The sequence below is a fragment of the Sorex araneus genome, chromosome 9 (genome assembly GCF_027595985.1).
Source record: "Sorex araneus isolate mSorAra2 chromosome 9, mSorAra2.pri, whole genome shotgun sequence".
NCBI classification, from domain to species: domain Eukaryota; kingdom Metazoa; phylum Chordata; class Mammalia; order Eulipotyphla; family Soricidae; genus Sorex; species Sorex araneus.
Genome location: NC_073310.1, coordinates 19,484,258 through 19,505,955, shown reverse-complemented (window position 1 = coordinate 19,505,955; position 21,698 = coordinate 19,484,258). Strand labels below are relative to the sequence as shown.

At 40.3% G+C, this 21,698-nt stretch overlaps 1 protein-coding gene across 3 annotated transcripts in view; it reads right to left on the bottom strand.

Annotated features, from left to right (window-relative positions):
• The window catches only part of SLC5A1 (solute carrier family 5 member 1), a 62,378-nt gene that overhangs the window by 18,379 nt on the left and 22,301 nt on the right, over window positions 1–21,698 (bottom strand). For all 3 annotated transcript variants that reach the window (XM_055147198.1, XM_004615582.2, XM_055147199.1), the window contains exons 3-7: window positions 21,324–21,428; window positions 20,662–20,721; window positions 19,369–19,473; window positions 1,451–1,556; window positions 238–318 (exon numbers count right to left, since the gene is read on the bottom strand). In XM_055147198.1, coding sequence (XP_055003173.1) covers window positions 238–318; window positions 1,451–1,556; window positions 19,369–19,473; window positions 20,662–20,721; window positions 21,324–21,428 — 457 coding nt within the window. The remainder of the gene's footprint in view (window positions 1–237; window positions 319–1,450; window positions 1,557–19,368; window positions 19,474–20,661; window positions 20,722–21,323; window positions 21,429–21,698) is intronic.

Below are 21,698 nucleotides of genomic sequence, written 5' to 3'. Positions count from 1 at the left end.
CCTAGAGAGACTAGCGGGGAACTCGGGTGTCATCTGGGCCAGGTCCAGCCTGAGACCTGTAGGGCTGAGGAAGGTCTCTCTGCACACCAGTAACAATGACTGATCCAGCCCAAACCAGTTCCCCAGGGAGGCAGACCTCACCTAGGAAAAACTGCCTGGATTCTCTTTTCTCTCCTTAGATCACCAGCCTCTTTTCTTTAACTCTGTATCTCTTCAGCCTCCCCCGACCGCACTCACCAAACCCAGTTAGGATGATAGATCCCACCAGCATGATTGCCGTCTGCAAGGTGTCCGTATAAATCACAGCTGCCAGCCCCCCTAAGCAGGAAAAAAAAAAAAAAAAGCACATAGTTTTGGAGCTCCACCTGTTGGCCAACCACCTTTCCCCATGAGGGTGCCCTTAGTCACACAAATACACAAACATACACACACACACACACACACACACACACTCTTTGCCTTACTTCCCTCCCACACTCTGTTACAGCAGTCTTCTACACAGTATGTTATGAAATCTCCACTTTACATGAAAATTCCCAAAGGAGGCCTTGGGGAAAAGAAAATTCTCCCAGTTCCCTAGTTGGAGAAAGAGCTCGCTGTAGCACTTTGGAGCTGGGAGATGGCTCCTCTATGGTAAGAAGTATGTTCTACAAACAAAGGCAGGAAAGGTCAAAGAAAGTAATCTCTACTAGATGTCTGGGGACTCTAGAAAATCAGCAGATTTCACTTGTATGTCCATTCTCTTTTCCCAGGTCATCTAACTCTTATTGCCATAACTAGGGAGGACTCCAGCTGAACAGCAAGTTTCATCACTGAACCTATCCCCCGCCCCCATAAGGGCAGATTAACACCACAGCAAAGCGCCCAACTGTGCTTTATGTCACCAATCTCTAGTCACTTCTAGAATCTTCCTCTAAAGTTCTTTGGAAGTGGCATTTTCTGCTTCCTTCCGTACAGTGCATCCCAGGCCTCATCAGACCAAGTCTAAGGTCATTGTCTGGCTTCTAAGGACCCTGCACCATAACTTCAATGGGTTGTCAGAACTTAACCACATACATACACACAAACACACACACAGATACACACACATACCAGCTAAGGCCCCTTTGACCAGTCTCCTGCCTTCCTCCATACCTGTTATGAGTCCCCTCCACTCCCTTACTCTCACCTATCCCTGCAGCTAGCACTTCTTTCCTGATTCTCCCAAATTACCTGAGTTCTATCCATAATCAGTAAAGCTAAGCTCTGCCTGCACTTATGTAAAAAACTGACCTTTTCAGATTACACAGTTTACTAGGTCCACCTATCTACTTCATAAGGGCCTATGAGTTGGGATCAAGCAAAAGCCCCATCCAAAACTGTTTTTGGGATTTGATCTCTTTTACATTTTTGTACCCTTCACAAGTGTTTAACCCAGGCTGAAGAAGATGGATCATTTGAATGGACTCACCAGTGATTGTATAAATGGCAGTGATAGCCAATAAGAGAAAGATAGCCAGGTACAGATCCAGGCCCAAGGCCAAGTTGATGAATATGGCTCCAGAGAAGATATCTGCCTAGAAGGAAAAGGGAAGGAGAGTTAGGGTGAGAGAGGCAGACGGCAGCACAGTGAACCCAGGCAGGACCTAACTGAGGCCCTTTAGCTGCAAGACAAGGAAGTGAGCTTGGAGGTGTTAGCAGTCATCTCTCCAGAAATGTTAATGTTGGAAACATCTGGGACCTAGTGCTGGCCAGCACTAGGTCCTATGATTTAAACACAAAGGGCAATTCAAGATTCATATTTTAATTAGTAGCTAAAAATATAAAAACAGTCACCTCACAATTACCTGTAGATGAGCTAGGTAAAATTGCCAAACTCACAAAGTCAATGATTAGAATAGATGGTTACTGGAGCTGAGATTTGGAGAGATATGGATTATTAGTTAACTGGTATAAAGGTTAAGTTAGGAAAGATAAATAAGTTTTAAAGATATGCAGCATAACATTGTACCTGTAGTCAACAATAATGTCCAAAATTTGTCAAGAGAATAGAAAGCATGTGAAGAGGCCCCACTTGAATCAAATAAAAATAAAAGGACACAAATTTCTGAAATAAAGTCATGTTCTAGTCTTAAGTCTCCCCACCAACTATGTTTAAGATGTAATAGACATTAAATGGGCAAACTTATCTCAAGGTCTATGAGGTCTGTGATTTAACAAAGGACTGGAACTGGAAAGATAATACAATGGGTAAGATGCTTGCCTTGCATGAAGCTCACTCAAATTCAATCCCTGGAACTAAATAGGATCCCAAGAGCACCCAGAAGGGTCCCTGAACAGAGGAGTAAGCCCAGCATTCTGCCATGTGTGCCCTCCCCCACCAAAATAAAATTAATTTAAAAATAAACAGAAGTCTAAAACAACAAGATGAATAAGATGAACTATTTCACTTCCAGATATATCACTGTATCACTGTCATGCAGTTTTTTGCCGATTTACTTGAGCAGACACCAGTAACATCTCTATTACACTCAGCCCTGAGATTTTAGCAGCCTCTCGTTACTCGTCTTTCCCAACGATTGAGGCTTTTTCAGGGTCAGGGGAATGAGACCTATTGTTACTGTTTTTGGCATATCGAATATACATCACGCGTAGCTTGCCAGGCTCTGCCTTGCAGGCGGGATACTCTCGGTGGCTTGCCGGGCTCTTCGAGAGGTATGTATATATCTGTTACTATATTTTGGATATGAGTACACCACAGGGAGCTTGCCAGGTACTCCCAAGTGGGCAATAAACTCTCAGTAGCTTGTCAGGTTCTCCAAGAGGAGAACTAGGTTATTAGATGTTGCATGGCCGCATTGCGTCTGTGGGCTTCCGGGAGCTTGGTTTTATAGCTTCTGGATGTTGGCCGTTGATGGGATTACACGGTGCCAGGGACAATCTCTAGGTGTGACCGCCTAGCTACTGGAAAATGGGGAATCTGAATGGAAGAGGCCCAGTCCTGATCCGAGCAGCCTTGGAGATGTCGGCCCCGGATTCCGCACACCTGGTTCCTCCATCAGCTACCCCATGAGTGAGGCTAGTTCGAACCGTGAGCATGGCCACGGTTAGGTTCCAGAGGTCCTCAAATGTTGAGGCTTTGCTTTATTATATATCTCCACAGATACATAATAAAGGAAATTAAAACAGGATAGTAAAAAGAAATCTTCACTTCCAAGTTCATCACCACTTCCTTCATGATGGCCAAAATAATGGAAGCAATCTTAGTACCCTACAGTGACTGAATAGATAGTAATATGTAGTATACCTGCAGACATACATACATACACACACATATATATATGTATATGCATATATAGGGGAATATTATTTGGTCATGAGGAGAAGAAAGGAAATTCTGCCACCTCAGACAATGAGAATGTACATGGGAGGATTATGCAAAGTGAAATAAACCAAAGAGATGTAGATAAATATGGAACAATGTGATGCCAGAGAGGTAGTACAGTGGGCAGGTCACTTGCCTTGCATACAGCCAATACAGTTTTGATCTCCAGCATCCCATACAGTCCCCAAGCCCTGTCAGAAGTGATTCCTGAGTATGGAACTAGAAGTAAACCCTGAGCTGCTGAGAGTGGTTCAAATACCATACACCAAAAAATTATATATATAAACATACATACAACTTATGTTGTATCAGTTTTAAGAACAAAACTCATAGAAACATCGTATAGTAAAGAAGCTGGGGTATAGAAGATAAGGGTAAGTTAGAAAAAGAATATCAACTCTTAACTGCAAAATAATTAAGTTTTAATAATATAAAACATAGCAACTATACTACATAATTAAAATGAACTAATAAGTGGATCTCAAATGTTTTCAAAAATAGGGGTCTGAACAATACTAGGTGTGGCCCCAAAACATAAAACCAAAAATGAAAAGGAGTACACACACACAAAGATAATATAATAGATGTGTTCACTAATCACATGTGAGGGAATTCTCTCACAATGTGCATGGCAACCAACCATGATATTTTCTTAAAATAGCTTACGACCTTTAATGTTAGTTATTCATCAAAATGTTAATTTTATTTTTAATGAAAGCAGCAAGTAACATGATTTTGTAAAGGAAAACTGAGAAAAGGTAGCACTAGTGTTTACAAAAGAGTAGTGATTCTTTTTTTATTTTTTTGCCCCTCCCCCAAAGAGTAGCAATTCTTAAAAATACTTCTTTCTTTGAGCTGGGGCAGAAGGCAGCCGGAATAGAGACAAGATCACTAAGTCAATGATGGTTGGAGGGATCGTTTGGGATGGGAGATGTGTGCTGAAAGTAGATAAAGGACCAAATGTGATAGCTTCTATATTGCAAACCATAGTGCCCAAAAGTAGAGAGAGAGTATGGGAGAAATTTTCTGATAGAGGCAGTGGGAGGACTGAGGTGGAGGGAGGGGGATACTGAGGACATTGGTGATGGAAAATGTGCACTGGTGGAGAGATGGGTGTTCGATCATTGTATGACTGAAACTCAAACATGAAAGCTTTGTAACTGTATCTCATGGTGATTCAATTTTTAAAAATCCTTCATTCTTACTATGCAGCTGCAAGGAATGATAAAACCATGCAATTTGCTGCAACCTGGTTGAAACTGGAAAATATCATATTGAGTGAAGCAAACCAGAAGAATGACAAACACTGGATGATCCCACTTGTCTGTGACATATAGAATAACTGGATGAAGAAATGTATTGTAGTAAAGGGAGTGTGCCTAGATCACCCTTGACCCCAGAATTTAAAGAGAAGGAAAGACAGAGAAGGAAAAAAAATAATGAGGGAAAGAATATGAAGAGAAAAGGAAGTAACAGATAAATAAAAGTCAGGGCTTTTGTTATACTGGTGATTTGAGAGAATAGTATAGCTATCTATCCACAACACAGACTCAACACCATTGGAAATATGAGATTTAAGCTGCAACAAGAATTTTGCAATGTGTGTCAAGGTGATATGCCTGGGGGGTGGGGTTGGGGGAGGGCACATCGGGGAAGGGTGCATGAGTCAGGGTGGGAGGGGGGGACAGAATATGGGAACACTGGTGGAGGAAGGTTGATACTGGTGGTGAGATTGGTGTTGAACTATTATATGCCTAAAATTCAGCTATCAATAACTTTGCAAATCAAAGTTCTTTACTTAAATAATTTTTTTTAGTTTTTAATTTTTTATTGCTTGAGCTCTTTTCTTAGGTTTGTTTTATTTGGGGGGGGTTGGTTTTTGTTTGTTTCTTTCTTTCTTTTTGACAAATCTTCATACATAAAGGTTGAACCAGGCAACGTTCCCACCAACAGTGAATAGGGGTTTCTTTTACACCACATCTCTGCTGGTTTTGGTTGATTGTACCAGTAACATCAAAGAGCATTTTTAAAGGTATGCTAATTCTTTCTTTTAATTAAGAATCCGCTGGAGCGATAGCACAGCAGTTGGGCGTTTACCTTTCACACGGCTGACCCGAGTTCAATTCCTCCGCCCCTCTTGGAGAGCCCAACAAGCTACCAAGAGTATCGAGCCCGAGCAGCAGAGCCTGGCAAGCTACCCGTGTGTTTTAGATATGCCAAAAACAGTAACAATAAGTCTCTCAATGAGAGACATTACTGGTGCCCGCTCGAACAAATCGATGAGCAATGGGATGACAGTGAATTAAGAATCCATGCTTTCCTCTCCACAGCAGATTCTTTAATCCCAAGAGACCTAATGTCATCATTCCTAGAGGAGGAAGAAAGGCTGGTGGTCAGGGAACCTGGTTTCCATCCCAACACTGTCACCATAGGCCTGAGTGACCTTGTATAAAACATTTCCCTTCCCCATTTCTCAAAATTTTCCCTCTTTAATGCCCTGCCACAGAGGCAGGGTGGGGTGGTGGGGGATGGGGTGGGGATGGGGTGGGGATGGTGAGAGGGATACTAGGATCATTGGTGGAGGAGATATAGACACTGGTGGAGAAATGGGTAAACAACCACTGTATGCCTAAAATGCAAACATGAAAGTTCATAAGTGTGTAACTGTACCTCACAGTGATTCACTAATAAAAAAAAATCTTTAAAAAAAATTTTCCCTCTTTAAACTGGGAAGCTCTGGTTCCTTTGGGTTCTTTCTTCTTTAGTCCCTGCAGAGACTCCTGGGATGGGGTCAAACAGGAAGAATGCACCCTTCAATGAAACTCAGCTACATTAGGGTTAAATGACATTTCTTCCTGGCTGGCACAGCAGGTCACTAGAATACTGATGAGTTTCCACAGCACTGGTCCCTTCTTTCTCTCACCTCTTCCATCACATAAAATTAATACAATCTGAGGGGCCCCAGTTATTGATAGCCACAAAATGCTGTTAAGGGTGTGTGGCTAATTTGGCAGATTAACTAAGAAGCATAAGTGAGTTATAAAATGAATCCAAGGCCACTACCACCTTTAAACGCCCTTGGTGAATTTATTTTCCAAAGAAGTTAATTTGTAATGTTTTATGACAACACACCATAGGAAATTTTGACTCCCTCATTAATATTTGTCTTGCTGACTTTAGACACAAATAAGTAACACACAACTCCTAAGATAATGCTATAAAATCTACTATGGCTACTAGTGCTGAACTAATATTACCTTTTTTCTACAATATTCTATTTCTAGCAAATAAGACAGGTAAAGAATTCTAAGAAAATCTCCTTCTTGAATCAAAGAAGCTGAGGACAGTGTCTTCCTTCCAAGAGTCCCTGCTAACTTTGGGGATGGGTTATTTTCAGCTTTGGAACATTGACAGCAGTTAGGAATACCAGGGGACACAAGCTTCTGTTAGCTCTTTGACATCAGTTTGTGGGTCTCCTAAATGTCCCAGCTTTATGGGGCTAGAGCGATAGCACAGTGGGTAGGGCGTTTGCCTTGCACGTGGCCGACCCAGGTTTGATTTCCAGCAACCCATATAGTTCCCTGAGCAGCACCGGGAGTAACTCCTGAGTGCAGATCCAGGAGTAACCCCTGTGCATTGCCAGGTGTGACCCAAAAAAGCAAAAAAAAAAAAAAAGTCCCAACTTTTTCCTGCTTTATTAGAGTTTTTCTCTCACAGACACCCAGGGAATTTTGCAGTTTACTAAAAACTTTCAAATTACATACAATTGTTTTGATTCCCAAAATTGGATCCACTTTACAGTTGAGAAAAAACAAAATTATTTACTTCAAGAGAGCCAAAATTCAAGGGGTTTTGGTATCCAATGCCAAAGACCTTCCTACAAAGACAAAACTGAAAGACAAAACTTTCCCTTACTGGAATATTTTCTGCAGAAAGCAAAGGTTTTTGCAGTTAAAAACTTGGTTTTTGCAATTTGGATTTACTTCTAAAATAAAATAGCTAATTTTGTGATTTAAAAAACAGTGTAGGAGTCGGAGCGATAGTACAGCAGGAAGGGCGTTTGCCTTGCATGTGGCTGACCCAAGTTCAATCCCCAGCAACCCATATAGTCTCCCAGGAGTAATTCCAGGAGTAATTCCTGAGTGCAGAGCCAGGAGTAACCTCTGAGCATTCCTGGGTGTGACAGAAAAAGCAAAAAAAAAAAAGTGTAGATATTTATTCATTGAAAAGTATAAGTGGTTCCACTTCCTCCACGTCACCCAAAGGTCTTCATTGCTTTTGTTCTCTGGAGGGCTTTTAATTTCTAAAAATTGAATATAAATGAGGGACCAGAGATCTAACACAGTGGGTAGGGTACTTGCTTTCCATGCAGCTGACCCAGGTTTGATCCCTGGCATCCCATATGGTCCCCTGAGCCCTTCAAGAAGTGATCCCTAAGCAGAGAGACAGGAGTAAATCCTGAACACCACAGGGTATGGTACCCCTTCTCCCCAAATTGCATACCAATGATTATGTGCCACGACCCTTAAAAGTAGTATTTGTAAATAGAGGAAATTATCTAAAGGGATGGGGAATAACAAAATTGCAAGACAACAAAATTGCATGCATAATCTCATGGTTAAAGAATTGTCCAAAATTCGGAGGGGTTGTTGAATTTTGATGCTGCCTGCAGGTTAACCAGTACCTGCAGGGTGAGTACATCAGTAGCCTGATGGGGTCATCAGGCTTCCTAATACCCCCAAATTGTCTCTGGCCACCAGACCCCAACAACTTAGGACCAAATTTCCTGAGAAATTAAATGGCCAGAAGCTAGGTATGTGGAAGTCACTCCCACAAATTACCTCTGGCTCAGCTATATAAGCTCATTTCTCAGCCTTGCTTCAGAGACCCATAAATAAATCTCGAAAGAGATCAAAAGCTGCAGTTAATCTCAGATCCTCGAAAGGCTGAGCACAGGGGGTGGGGGGAGGGGTAGCTTGATGTGCGCCCAAGCAGAGACCCCAGCAGATTGCTCCCACAATCCAAAATCACTGCCATACCTTTGGTCAGACTCCACTATCTCAGGACAGACCTCACCGAGATATAATCTGCTGAAAATTTGGACAGGTGGGTTTTGTGACTGAAATCTCCAGGCTTTGTCAGAGTTAAGATGGGCTACCTCCTTCCACTTCCCAATATTCCTGGGAGCACTGGCAGTCACCCCCATGAATCAATTCTAGCACCACCTTGTAAGTTTTTCTACAGGCCTTTCTTCAGAGACCCATAAATAAATCTCAAAAGAGATCAAAAGCAGCAGTTAATCTCGGATCCGCACAAGGTTGAATAGTTGAACAGACAGGGGTAAATTGAAGGGAAATAAGTTAGCCTGGTGCCCACCCAAGCAGAGCCCTCAGCAACCGCTTGCTTCCACAGTCCAAAAGCACTACCATGCCCCAGCCTGACTCCACTGTCTCAGGACAGACCTCATCGACATACAATCTGCTGAAAATTCTGGTATACAGGTTCTGTGACTGAAATCTTCAGGTTTTCTCTGGGGGCGGGATGGTCTACCTCCCCCCACCTCCCTGTACTTCCAGAAGCCTCGTTAGTCATGTCCACACCAGTCATGTCCACACCCCAAAGCTGTCACCCAGTTAAAAAGCTACTCCAGCCTTACCATCCTGATAAAAAGTACTGAATGCCCAGAATAAACACGATCACCTCTTAGTACCTGTATTTCAAGTCATAATGCACAAAATTAGAGGGAGGCTGGTAGGACACGGGGGGGGGCGGTGGAAGGGAAATGGGGGATATTGGTGGTGGGAAATGTACAATGATGAAGGGATGGGTGCTGGATCATTGTATGACTGAAACCCAATCATGAACAGTGTTGTAATGGTCTATCTCATGGATATTCAATTTTAAAAAAATTTTTAAGTAATGTGGAGTTCATGTCTGCTTTAGTCAGCCTAATCAGTGCCTGGGTAAATTTCAGTTCTCATACATTTTTTAAAAAAAAAGAGGGGCTGGAGTGATAGCACAGCAGGTAGGGTGTTTGCCTTGCACACAGCCGACCTGGGTTCAATTCCCAGCATCCCATATGGTCCCCTGAGCACTCCCAGGGGTAATTTCCTGAGTGCAGAGCCAGGAATAACCCCTGTGCATTGCCGGGTGTGACCCAAATAGGAAAAAAAAAAGAATTGTCCGAAATACCACTGGGAGAACGGATAATGAAGGGTTAAGGAAGGGAACACTATGACAATGGTGAAGAGGACGTGGTCACTTTGAAGGAGGACAGAGTACTGAAAGGAGTGGTAGAGGGGGTGTGTGGCGGGGGGTTGGCAGTGAACAGGAGGAAACCTGGGGACATTGGTGACAAGAAATGAACACTGAAGAGACTGGTATTGGAACATTGTTCACCTGAAACTCAATTATGAATTTATAATTCAGAGAGCGAACAGAAAGAGAAAGGGAAAGAAAGAAAAAAAGAAAATGAAGGAGAGAAAGGAAGAAAGGAAGAAAGAAAGAAAGAAAGAAAGAAAGAGAGAGAGAGAGAAAGAAAGAAAGAAAGAAAGAAAGAAAGAAAGAAAGAAAGAAAGAAAGAAAGAAAGAAAGAAAGAAAGAAAGAAAGAAAGAAAGAAAGAAAGAAAGAAAGAAAGAAAGAAAGAAAGAAAGAAAGAAAGAAAGAGAGGGAGGGAGGGAGGGAGGGAGGGAGGGAGGGAGGGAGGGAGGGAGGGAGGGAGGGAGGGAGAGAGCGAAAGAAAGAAAGAAAGAAGGAAGGAAGGAAGGAAGGAAGGAAGGAAGGAAGGAAGGAAGGAAGGAAGGAAGGAAGGAAGGAAGGAAGGAAGGAAGGAAGAGAAATTGCCCAAAATATTAATATGTCTAGGACTGACTGAAGATGAAGTACCTGATGAAGTACATCAGGTAGGGCACTTTGCATGAGATCTACCTGGGCACACTTGTCTCACTGCTGAAAACTCCTTGGAGCCTTTAGGAGGGATGGGCAGGCCAAATTCCCACCCTGCTAAGCCCTGATAGCTACACACACCCCACAGCTGCCTCCATGCCAACAGCCCAACTCCACTGCTTCATTACTAATCTCTGCAGAGCTGCCAACCCGATTAAAATTCCAGTACACAGGTTTTTTACTGGAATTTTAAAAATTCTGGGTTCTTCTCTGTGTGGGGGCAAGCAGCCTCCCTCAACCCCTTGCCTGCACTTCCATAAGCCCTGGCGGCCATATCCACACCCTACAGACTCTGCCGTATAAATATCTCCATCTGCCCATTTCTATAGATCTCAGAGGTTCTTGATACCTCCAAATTCCACAAAACTGACATCCCAGCAGGAGCACAACAAATTAGATGGAAAAGTAACATAGAAACCAACTAAGCTCAATAAGCAAAAATATTAAAACAGAAGGCTCAACTAGCAACAAATAGCTTTGTAAACCCTCAAACAAGGACTAAATGACTCCATTGTGATATATAGCAATTTTCACAATTTTTCTTTTACTTAAATAATTGAATTCATAAAATTTAAAAGAAATAAAGAAGTACGGGTGGGAGGGAGGAAGGAAGGAAGAGAGGAAGGAAGGGAAGAAGGAAAGAAGAAACCAAGGAAGAAACCCAAGAAGGAAGGAATACTGTTAAGTAAAACAAATTTGAAGTGGAATAGAAAATTATAGTCCTCTAGATCAAGGTTTCTCAAACTTTTTCCAACTATGGACCCCTTCCTATCTTGTTTCCTTCCTGTACCCTACAACTGGTCCTACCAGTTGACCTAGTCTCATGTTGTGGTTCCCCTTTTAAGTCATGTTCACTATGGTTCCCTTGGAGTATCTTGGGTGAAATCAGGGACCATATGTCCCCCAGTTGAAAAATTCTACTCTAGACTAAGAGTCAACAACTTTTTATGTTATATTTATACAGAAATTAAGTAACAAAAGTTTTATGTTTTGTAGGACACGCAGTCTCTGTCTAGTGTATTCAGTCTGTCTTTGAAGCATGAAAGCAGCCATAGAAAATATGCACAATACATTAATAAATTGGTTTGACATTGTTCTAATAAAGTTTTATTTATAAAAACATACCGGAAGGTATATTTGGTACTGACAAGATATTTCTTCCTTATCAGTTGGAAAGTTTAGATAAACAATGCTCCTGCGACTCATTAGGAACAACAAAACTGCAATCCCATCTGGGAAAATTCAGAGTAACTGATTCTCTGACTATGAGCCTTGGAAGGTTATTTGTCTTAGCTCTAACACTCTAATACTTTTAGATCTATAGTTTTATGTATCCCTGAGTTCTGTTCATTCTGGGCTAGTTGGACACACACTAAACAAACCCTGCCTGGTAATAGCATTTGAGGACAGTTCCATTACTCAAATTTCTCCTTTTCGTGATAAAGGTGAATGTACTAGGTGATGAGTACTCAACCCGTAAGCAAAATCCAAAGCTCTTATTTTCATCCAAGGATTCAAATTGGATCGTATAGTTGTTGTAAAAGTTTATTGCAGTCATAATCAGTGGTGACAGACTCCAGGAAATGTAAACAGGGACATTCAGTCATCATGTGTAGTTCATAAAACCTGAGGATTTGTCTCACTTGATTATGCACATTTAAATAAGATAGGCCTGAAATTTTTACAGGAAAGAATACTTCTTGATAAGACAGGGTGCTGAAATAGGGAGTGGGGCAGAAAACCAACAAAATCCAGAGGCATGTTTGGAGGAAAAATTAAGTCTCAGTATCAGAACCCAAGTGAATATGGTCACAAGGTGACAACTGTAGTCAAGAATCCACACCAACACTCACAGTGGCTTAGGTGACATCTGACCTGAAATACATTTCACTTTTTCCCTCCTATCAATTCATATCCACTGGTTCCCAACATCCTCCTTGATTCTCCTTCCAAGGTCGTTGGTTGTTCATTATCTACGCCTGATCACAAAGCCGCTCGTCTTCTAACCCATAGCAAACTCTCCACACTTATACAACACACACACACACACAAACACACAATCAACTAATTTTCCTATGCAATGTAAATACCTAAAGGCCTTGTGCTGTTAGTTGACAATTCTTTTCTTTTGTCCATGAACCCTGAAGCGATGCATTGTACTTGAATGTGAGTTTCTTAACTGGTACAGTTAACAGTGTAATTCTTTTAGAGATCATATGCTCTGTTACCCTCAATGAACTGGAAGTCAGTCAGTTTTATAAGAAGAAAATTTTGTTCCCTGTCCTACCCCCATTACCTAAGTGTCCGTTCTTTCAGATTCTTCATATACCCAGTGTATAATTGTTATTTTCTCCTCATAATCCTCTCAAATCCTACTCACAGTGATAAGATTTAACTACCTCAATTTTTCCCAAAGCCTTGAAAATTAATCCACTCTGTACTGGAGGGAGGGAAAAGACTTGAGAAGACAGAGGAAACATAATGCCAAAAGGTTTAGATTTGTATCATAAACACTATTTCTCATTCTCATTCTCCTCTTGTTAAGCCCCATCCAGTCCCCTTCTCTCTCTTTCCTTCTCTCTCTCTCTCCCTCTCTCTGGATTCTGCATCTATAAAACTTGAGTAGAGGACACAGGACTAGATGAATTTTCCATTCATCACCCACCCAAAACACAAAGCAGAACTATGAGAACAAAGAATCAAACTATTTTTATTTTGAAAACCCAACAAACCAGGTTTTCAATCCTGGTTTTGTCATATACTAGCTGTGTGATCTGGGACAAAGTAGCTAATTTTTAAGACTGTTCTCTTTCCATAAAATAGAAAACAAAATAAAAGCACTCATGCCTACTCTAATGAGAACTGGAGGTGGTGTGAATGAAGGTGAGCAGGAAAATAAATGTAGAGATTAGCAGTAAAGAAAGGGCAAATAAGAGACTGACAATAAAGAAAGGGTAGGGTAAGCTATCACCCTTCTTAGTCAATATTCCAGGGATCATTGACTCTGGGCAGCAGGTGGAGCAGATAGAACGTTGGTGAAGACTTCTGACAATAAACCTTTGAAATCAGAGAGAAATAAATCTGTAATATGCTCTATTCCAAAGCACAGTTTTATTTTATTTTGCTGTTGGTTTTTTTTTTTTGAGTCACACTGGCGATGCTCAGGGGTTACTCCTGTATTGCACTCAGGAATTATTCCTGGTGGAGCTCAGGGGACTATATGTGATGCCAGAGATTAAACCCAAGTTGGACAATCATGCAAGGCAAACACCGTACCTGCTGAATTATCACTCTGACCCCCTCAAAGAAAAATTTTTTAGAAATCTGAAATCAGGGGTAGAGACTCAATCTGGATCTGAGCAGATGAAAGCTGTCCATCAACTAAATGGAGACTCCCAATTCAAAGGAGATTTAATAAGTAACCTGAATAGCAGGTTAAGTGATTGGAAAGGCAGGAAGAGAGACTGCGCATTTACAGAAATGATTTATTTCTGTAAGTTCCCCTACACCAGCTGTGAGGGCAAAAAGTGCCCTATCCATGGCAACTGCAGAAAACAGACTCGCACAGCTGAACTGTGGACTTGGAGAAGGCGTGATTACAAGAAGGGAAATCCTAGTGCACTCCTTTACCTGATCACTAGGCATATGCATCCTCACAAACCCAACCAAGGTACCATTTCATTCCCAACTTCAAACCAGCTCCAGGATGAATTCCTCAACCTCTCTGGTTACATTCCTCTTTCTCCTGTGACGTCTCCCCTTCTCTTCCTCAGGTGATCTCTCTCAACACTTCCCAGCCCAGTCTCTGTGTACATGCTAATGAAATGAGACTAAAAATCATTGTTTTTTAAAAAACTTACATTTAAAAAACTTACATTAAAAACTAGTCCCGAAACTGAAAAGAAGAAAGTGAAGGAGTTGGAATCATCACATTAGCAGGGAGAGCATCAAGGCACCAGTCAAAGTAGCAGCAGTAGTTTGACTTAGGAAACTGGGGAGGGAAACAGCAATAATCTTGGGTATTAGTCCAAGCCCAAGACAAAGTACTACAGACCCTATCAACAGAAAACACTGTTTTCACTAAGTTGTATATAAACATACATGAAAGACCATTCCATGGTGAGAGGACACAACAACTGATATTAGAAAAACTGGGTATCATCAAGCAAAAGAATATAGTTGAAACTCTGACCTTCTATCACGTAAAATAAATCAACTCCAAATAAATCGAAGCAATAAAAAGAATTAAATCCACTAAATCTTAGAATCTTCAAGATCTTGGGTCTGGCTACAAATTTTTAGAAATGACACCAAAAGCATATGCAGTAGCCAAAAAAATAATGAACTTCATTAAAATTTAAAATGTTTGTACATTAGAAGACACTAGCAAGAAAGTGTAAAGATAATCTACAAATTAGGATGAAATATTTAAAACCCCTTTATCGTGGAGTTCATGCCTAATTAAATCCACTTAATCAATGGCTGAATAAATAGCAGTGCTCCTACATTCAAAATTTTTAAAAAATTAAAATTAAAAAATAAAATAAAAACCCTCTACCTGATGAGGGTCCAGATACAGAATTAATTATCTTCTACTCTAGCTAGGTAAGATGCAAAAACAGCCAAGATTATGTTTTACAGAAATATCTAGTGTTCTGAGTGAACCATCATCATCATCACCATCATCATCATCATCACCACCACCACCATCATCACCACTATCACCATCATCATCATCATATTTTACACTCCAATAACATCTCTCTCATATTTTCAAATGAATCCGTTTGATCCATATCACCACCAAGATGTAGGCAAAGCAGCAACTGCTTTTCCTACTTTTCTCGTGAATAAAAGAAGTAAAGCGAAAAGCCGTTTGTCACAAGTAACCTGCTGGTGAGTAATGAAGCTGACTGTAAACCAGGCTTTCTCTTGATTGAATCAAACTGTTTGATTCTTGATGGAATCAAACAGTCACTTGATTCCAAATTATTCTCCTAGGAAGTTTCTTAACAAGGTTATATTTTCTTTCTCTAATTCCTTATTGTTTGCATTTTTCCAAAATTTCATTAACTTGGGGCTAGAGAGACAACTCAACAGGCTGGGTGGGTGCATGTTCTGGATACAGGGGGTTCCTGTTGATCCCTAGCACTTCATTGCCCCCCTGAGTATCACCAGGACCCAACTCTGAGCATGGAGTCTGGTGTAGCCCCTGAGCACCACTGGGTGAGACCAAAATAAAACAAAACCCAAAAACTCATTAACCTTTATAAGACTATCACCTTGGAGAGAGAAAAATACCAGGCTAAACCTTTAAATAAACTTTTCTCTTCCCATCATCTTGTGCACTATCTAGCTCAGAATTTCTGTGGTTTTCTAGGTCTTTTGCTTTATGGTTTTTTAGCCATCAAAACAAATTTGAATTGACATTTTCAAGAATAGAAAAGTAAAGTGAAAGATGAATATAAGACTTGCTCCACTGGGTCAAGCAAGAAATCTATGCAACACCTTCAATGACCATCTTTTTCTGAAAAATCTCAGGTCTACCATTGGGGATTTGCTGGCCCAGGTTAAAAGGCTAAATGGCAGACCAGCCCTCATAACTGGAATGCAGAAAGATCTTCCAGTGAGCTAGTCACTAAAAATCCAAGGAACTAATTTTAAGTGAATAAATATAGTGGAATTATATCCTGTGATTGCCTTCTAAAGAGCATGTGGGAAAGGGGACAATGTGTTAGAGCCAGAAATATGAGTTATACTTCTGTTTCAGGATGCAGAAAATGTATTTCCCATTCCCTGGATTTTCAATTAATCTACATGATAGAAGAGAGAGAACATCAGAGTTCTTCAAGAGTTCTAAGAGTTGTCAATGACTATGTTTAAATCAAAAAGTATTCACATGGATCCAGATTATGAGCTTGATAGGGTATCAAAGATCTACAGCTATCAGATAAGGTTAAAGTCAGCCCTTAAACATCACTAACTTTTAATTTTCTTAGAAGAACAGCTTTAACCTGCTGGAAGACTAGTGGGGTCAATCAAGAAATCAAATTATTTGTTTCTGTTTTGGGGCCACACTTGGCTGTATTAATGGCTTATTTTTGACTCTGAGCTCAAGGATTATTCCTGAGGGACCATGTGGGATTCCAGGGACTGAACCCAGGCCAACTGTTTGCAAGACAAATGCTGTACTCACTGTACTATCTCTCTGGTCCCTAATGAGAAATCAAAAAGAAACTTGAAACCATGAAAATGGAAACAGACAAAAGTTTATGTATTGCTGAGTAAAAAATGTTCTAATAGAAAATTTTATAGAAATAAAAGCCTATTTAAGAAAGAAGAAAAATATCAAATAAATGACCTAACTTTATATTTGTTCTTACGAAAGAACAAATTAAGCCCAAAATAAAAAGTATAACAAAATCAGAATGTAAAAAGTGAGGTGGAAACTAAAAAGGTAGTGTAAATTAGTGGTAAAACTTAGAGTTCTTTGAAAAGACAAACAAAATGGTTCCACCTGTAGGTTTATCCTCCAAGAAACAGAATTTACTCATATGAATAAAATCATCAAATAAAGTGAAGGAAATAAAACTGATTACTGAGACATTCCATACTGGAATTTTCCACATTCTAACGTGAGATGTGTATTTTCTTTTTTTTACTTCATGAATTTCCTTCTCTCTTATCCCTTGTTTCCTAAGTAAAACTTTCTGCTTCAGAAAAAAAAATTCTAATTCCTGCACCAGGGAGATAGCTCAAAGAATTGGAGTGCATGCTTTGCATGTCAGTGCTCTGGGCTTAATCCCCAGCACTTCATAGTCCCCCAAGCACTACCAGGAGTGACTTCCAACCCTGCAATATCCCTACTGAATATAAATGTAAAATCCTCAACAAAATATTGACAAACAAAATTCAACAATAATACATTAAAATATTCAGGGAGCTGGAGCAATAGTACAGTGCATTTGTCTTACAAACAGTCAACCCAGATTGGATCCCAGTATCCCATATGATTCGCCAAGCACAGCCAGGAGTGGTCCCTGAGTGCAGAGCCAGAAGTAAGTCCTGAGCACTGCTAAAGGTGTCCAAAAAATGAAAAATTAATCAATAAATAAACAATTAAATTAAATATTCATGCAACATTATTAAACATGATTGACTCTAGGGGTGTAAGAATGATTCAGCATCCACAAATAAATTTGATACACCACAGTAATTCAAAAAAGGTTAAAGATCATGATTATCTCAATGGATGCAGAGAGAGAATTTGACAAAATACAAAATCTATTCATGATAAAAATTCCAACCAAAAAAAAATTCCAACAAAAGTGAGCAGACTGGTAATTCAACATAATAAAAGCCATTTATGACAATCCCATAGCTAAAATCATACATTACAATGAAAAGTGAAAGGTAAAAGATCAAGAACAAGTAAAGGGCAAGGATGACCATTTCTGTACAACATAGTATTGTTAGGAGCCTAGTCAGAGCAATTAGAGCACAAAAAGAAATAAAAATGCAACCAAATTGGAAATAAAGAATTAAAACTGTCACTACTTGTAGATGATGTGACATTGTGTATAGAAAACCCTAAAGATTAAGGGATCAGAGAAATAGTACAGCAAGTAGGGTGCTTTGCCTTGCACGTGGGCAAATTGGGTTTGATCTCTGGTATCCCATATGGTCCCCTGAGCACTGTTAGTAGTAATTCTTAAGTCAGAGACATGAGTAAGACCTCAGTATCACTGGATGTGGCAAAAAAAAAAAGGAAACAAAAAAAAGAAAGAAAACTCTAAATATTAAACACCAACAGTCAGGACTAATAAAGTTTCAAAATATAAAACAATACATTAAAATATGTTTCAGTTCTGTACTCTAATAATTTTGTATCTAAAAAAATAATTTTAAGTAATTTTATTTATAATCCCATCAAAAGACTAAAATACCTAGGAATGAATTTAACCTACAGGTGAAAGGTCAAAACTATAAAATATAATTAAAGATGCTGATAATAACACAAAGATATTTCAAAATCCTGATATGGAAGAATTTACAAAATCCACATGGCAGGGGGCCTTGCTCTTCAAGCTTGTGTTCTCTCTTGGATACTTGCTTGTCTCTATGCTCTTTGCTTGCTTTTTTCACTTTATATTTTTTATTTTTTCCCTTTTTTTTACTAATGAATCACTGTGAGGTACAGTTACAAACTTATGAATTTTCATGTTTGCATTTGGTTTACATCCCTCCACCAGTGCCCATTCTCCCCCACCATTGTTTCCAGTATCCCTTCCACCACCCCCACCCACTTTTGGTGCGCAGCTTTCAACCTGAGTGGGTCCTCCCAAAATTCTCTGCTAGGTGTTCCCTTCTCTATCTCTGCTGTCTTTCTCCCAGCATGTGAGGCCAATTTCCAAGCTATGGGACAGACCTCCTAGTTCTTATCCCTACTACTCCTGGGTGTTAGTGTCCCATTCTGCTACTTTATATTAGCATACACATATGAGTGTGATCTTTCTATGTCTGTTCCTTTCCTTCTGACTCATTTCACTCAACATAATACTGTCCATGTTGATCCACTTACATGCAAATTTCATGACTTCGTCTTTTCTAACAGCTGCATGGTATTCCATTTCTTGAGCCAGGGCAATAGTATAGTGGGTAGACATTTTGCTTTGCACACAGTCTACCTGGATTCAATCCCCGGCATCCCCTATGGGCCCTGAGTCTCCCAGAAGTAAGCCCTGAGCACTGCCAATTGTGGCCCAAAATATCTAATTATCATGTGTACACCTGAAACATATATTATATGTAAACCAGTTTTTCCCTGCACCTCCTTAAACTTGTTTATATTTTCAATTTTCCCTCATGGTCAAGAATAAGGAATTTTATGTGTTGGCTCCTTGATGCATGAAATAGGACTTTACCCTTAAGTAAAAGTTAATAGAAGCATATAGTGTTGACTCTTGGAATGAAAGAATGTGCTGAGGAGTAATAATGGGTAGTTCAAAGATCTGTATCTAAGCACCACCCCATTCTCCCAACCAGACAATGGACTCACCGAGATCTTAGTGAAAATGTAGAGCAGCAGGGAGAGAACAGAGAGATAGACTTGGATCCGCTTGCCTCCAAATCGCTTCCGGAGGTATTCTGGCATTGTCACCACCTACAGGGGATTCAAGGCAGGTCACTTCTAGAGTAACCAGGAAATCCAGAACAAGTAGTGATCATCTAACATGGCATTAGAAGGAGAAGCAAGAATTAATTCTGCTTGGTCAGACAAGACTTCAAAGTGACTGGATGTCCCTATCTTACTCCCATATTACTTATGTGTTTGTTACAAAAATAAGGCAATAAAACGGTTTTCTACCCTAGAAGGAGTGGGGATATGTAACATATATATATACATATACATGTGTACGTATATATGTATATGTGTGTTCCTATACAAAGCACCTACTATGAATAAGACATCATAAAAGTGATGGAATCTTTTCATATTTCAGTGAAGATGGGCAAAATGGCACTTTGCTCCGTGCATTGACCTTTTTTAAGGATTGTGCTGCAAGTTTGCCCAATTGCTCTTCCCGTTTCTTTCTGCAAATCCCAACCACACTTCTTCTCATTCTATAAATGCTGAGCCAGCTGGTTCCTGGGACCAGATATGTGGCACCAACATTCTGTGAACCTCCAGAAGAGGGAGAGCCTGCCTTCTGTTTCTCCCATGCTGCATGCAGCAACTAAATGTATAGACTTACACATAGTAGGTGCTCATATCTTACTGAACAGATAATACTAAAATGCCTTTACAAAATGTCAGAGACATTCAATCAAGAGATTGTGTATCTGACAGTACACATGTAGTACCAGCTACATGCCCAGCTGCATGCATGAGCAGCAGATATACACAAATGGAAGGGAAATATAGCTTTGTTTCCCTCATGCTGCTTTCCTTCCAGAGGCAAAGGCAGACAGTTATATATGATAAGCAACTGCCTGGCAATGCCTTGCAAATATAGACCCAGCATAAGAGTATGTGATGCTTGGGAGCTGGAGCGACAGTACAGCAGTAGGGCATTTGCCTTGCACACGGCCAACCCAGGTTCCATCTCCAGCATCCCCTATGGTACCCTGAGCACCGCCAGGAGTAATTTCTGAGTGCAAAGCCCAAAAATCAAAACAAAACCAAAAAAAGAGATATGTGATGCTTTAGAAAGCTCTGAATAGAGTGAGATTACTTAAGAGGATCTTATAGAGGACACGTCAGGGCTGAGTGAACTCTTGAAAATTTTACAGTAGATATTTGCAGTAAATATTTGCAGTAGGAAATGGGTGAATAGAGCAAACTACTTACCCCAGCCTTGATGTAAATAGGGACAAATATCCAGCCCAACACAACTGTGAACACCAGGGCCTAAAATCAAAAAATAGATAGAGTCTAACCAAGAGAAACCTTAACCCCTAACCTGCTGCTTGGAGGGCCCTCAGCTGCTACAGATCAATAACCCAGATTGTTGTTCTTGTACTCTAAGGATAACTCTCTGACTGGTGATCAAATATAGCAGGAGGGCTTTGTTGCCTGATTGGCTCAAAGAAACAAAATTGGATAACAATGGAGGGGAGCCACTACCCACTGACATTACACTGCCCCCTGACATTACAGCTCTTGTCTCTTCCCTGGTTTACAAGAACAAAAGTATTTTTAAATAACCCTAACAATAACCATCATCATAGTAATACAATGATGATGGTGGTAACCTAATGTCAAGGATTTCCAGATTTCCAAAGGGGTTGAAAGTGTGCCGGGGGCTTACCTTTTTAAAAGAATAATCACTATTTCTCGCACTCTCTGCCAGAAAGGGAGCAGGACCTTGGTTTCCTAGAGTTGTATCCATCCTCCATCTACATTCCTGAAGGATTCCCTAATATATAGAACTTCTCTAAGCATAGATTTGACTGGCTGGCTACTAAAATTCCTTCCAAGTCTAGGATAGGGGTGCCTCAGATGTTACTCACATTCCATTCAAAGCCCCCCGTGGCAATGCCTGCAGCTGCTCCTGTCCCTGCCAATCCCACGAAGTGACCACTTCCAATGTTACTGGCGAAGAGAGAGGCTCCAATCTGTAAATACAAAGATTAAGTCAGGTGAGGATTATATGCTCTATTGGGACATTCAGTATGAACCAAAGAAAGACTTGTGAGTCAAGAGAAAAGCAGGAAAAAGCAGAGTAGAAACTTGCCTGTGATGGATTCTGGTTGAAAAAGAAGATGTGTGAACTGAGTGACAAAGAAGTGTACTGAAGAAGGGGACAATCCCTGAAACAGATTATCTGAGGTTCCTTTGTGAGCCAAATTGCCAACACTGAAGAAGACATGAGAGTCCTACAACCC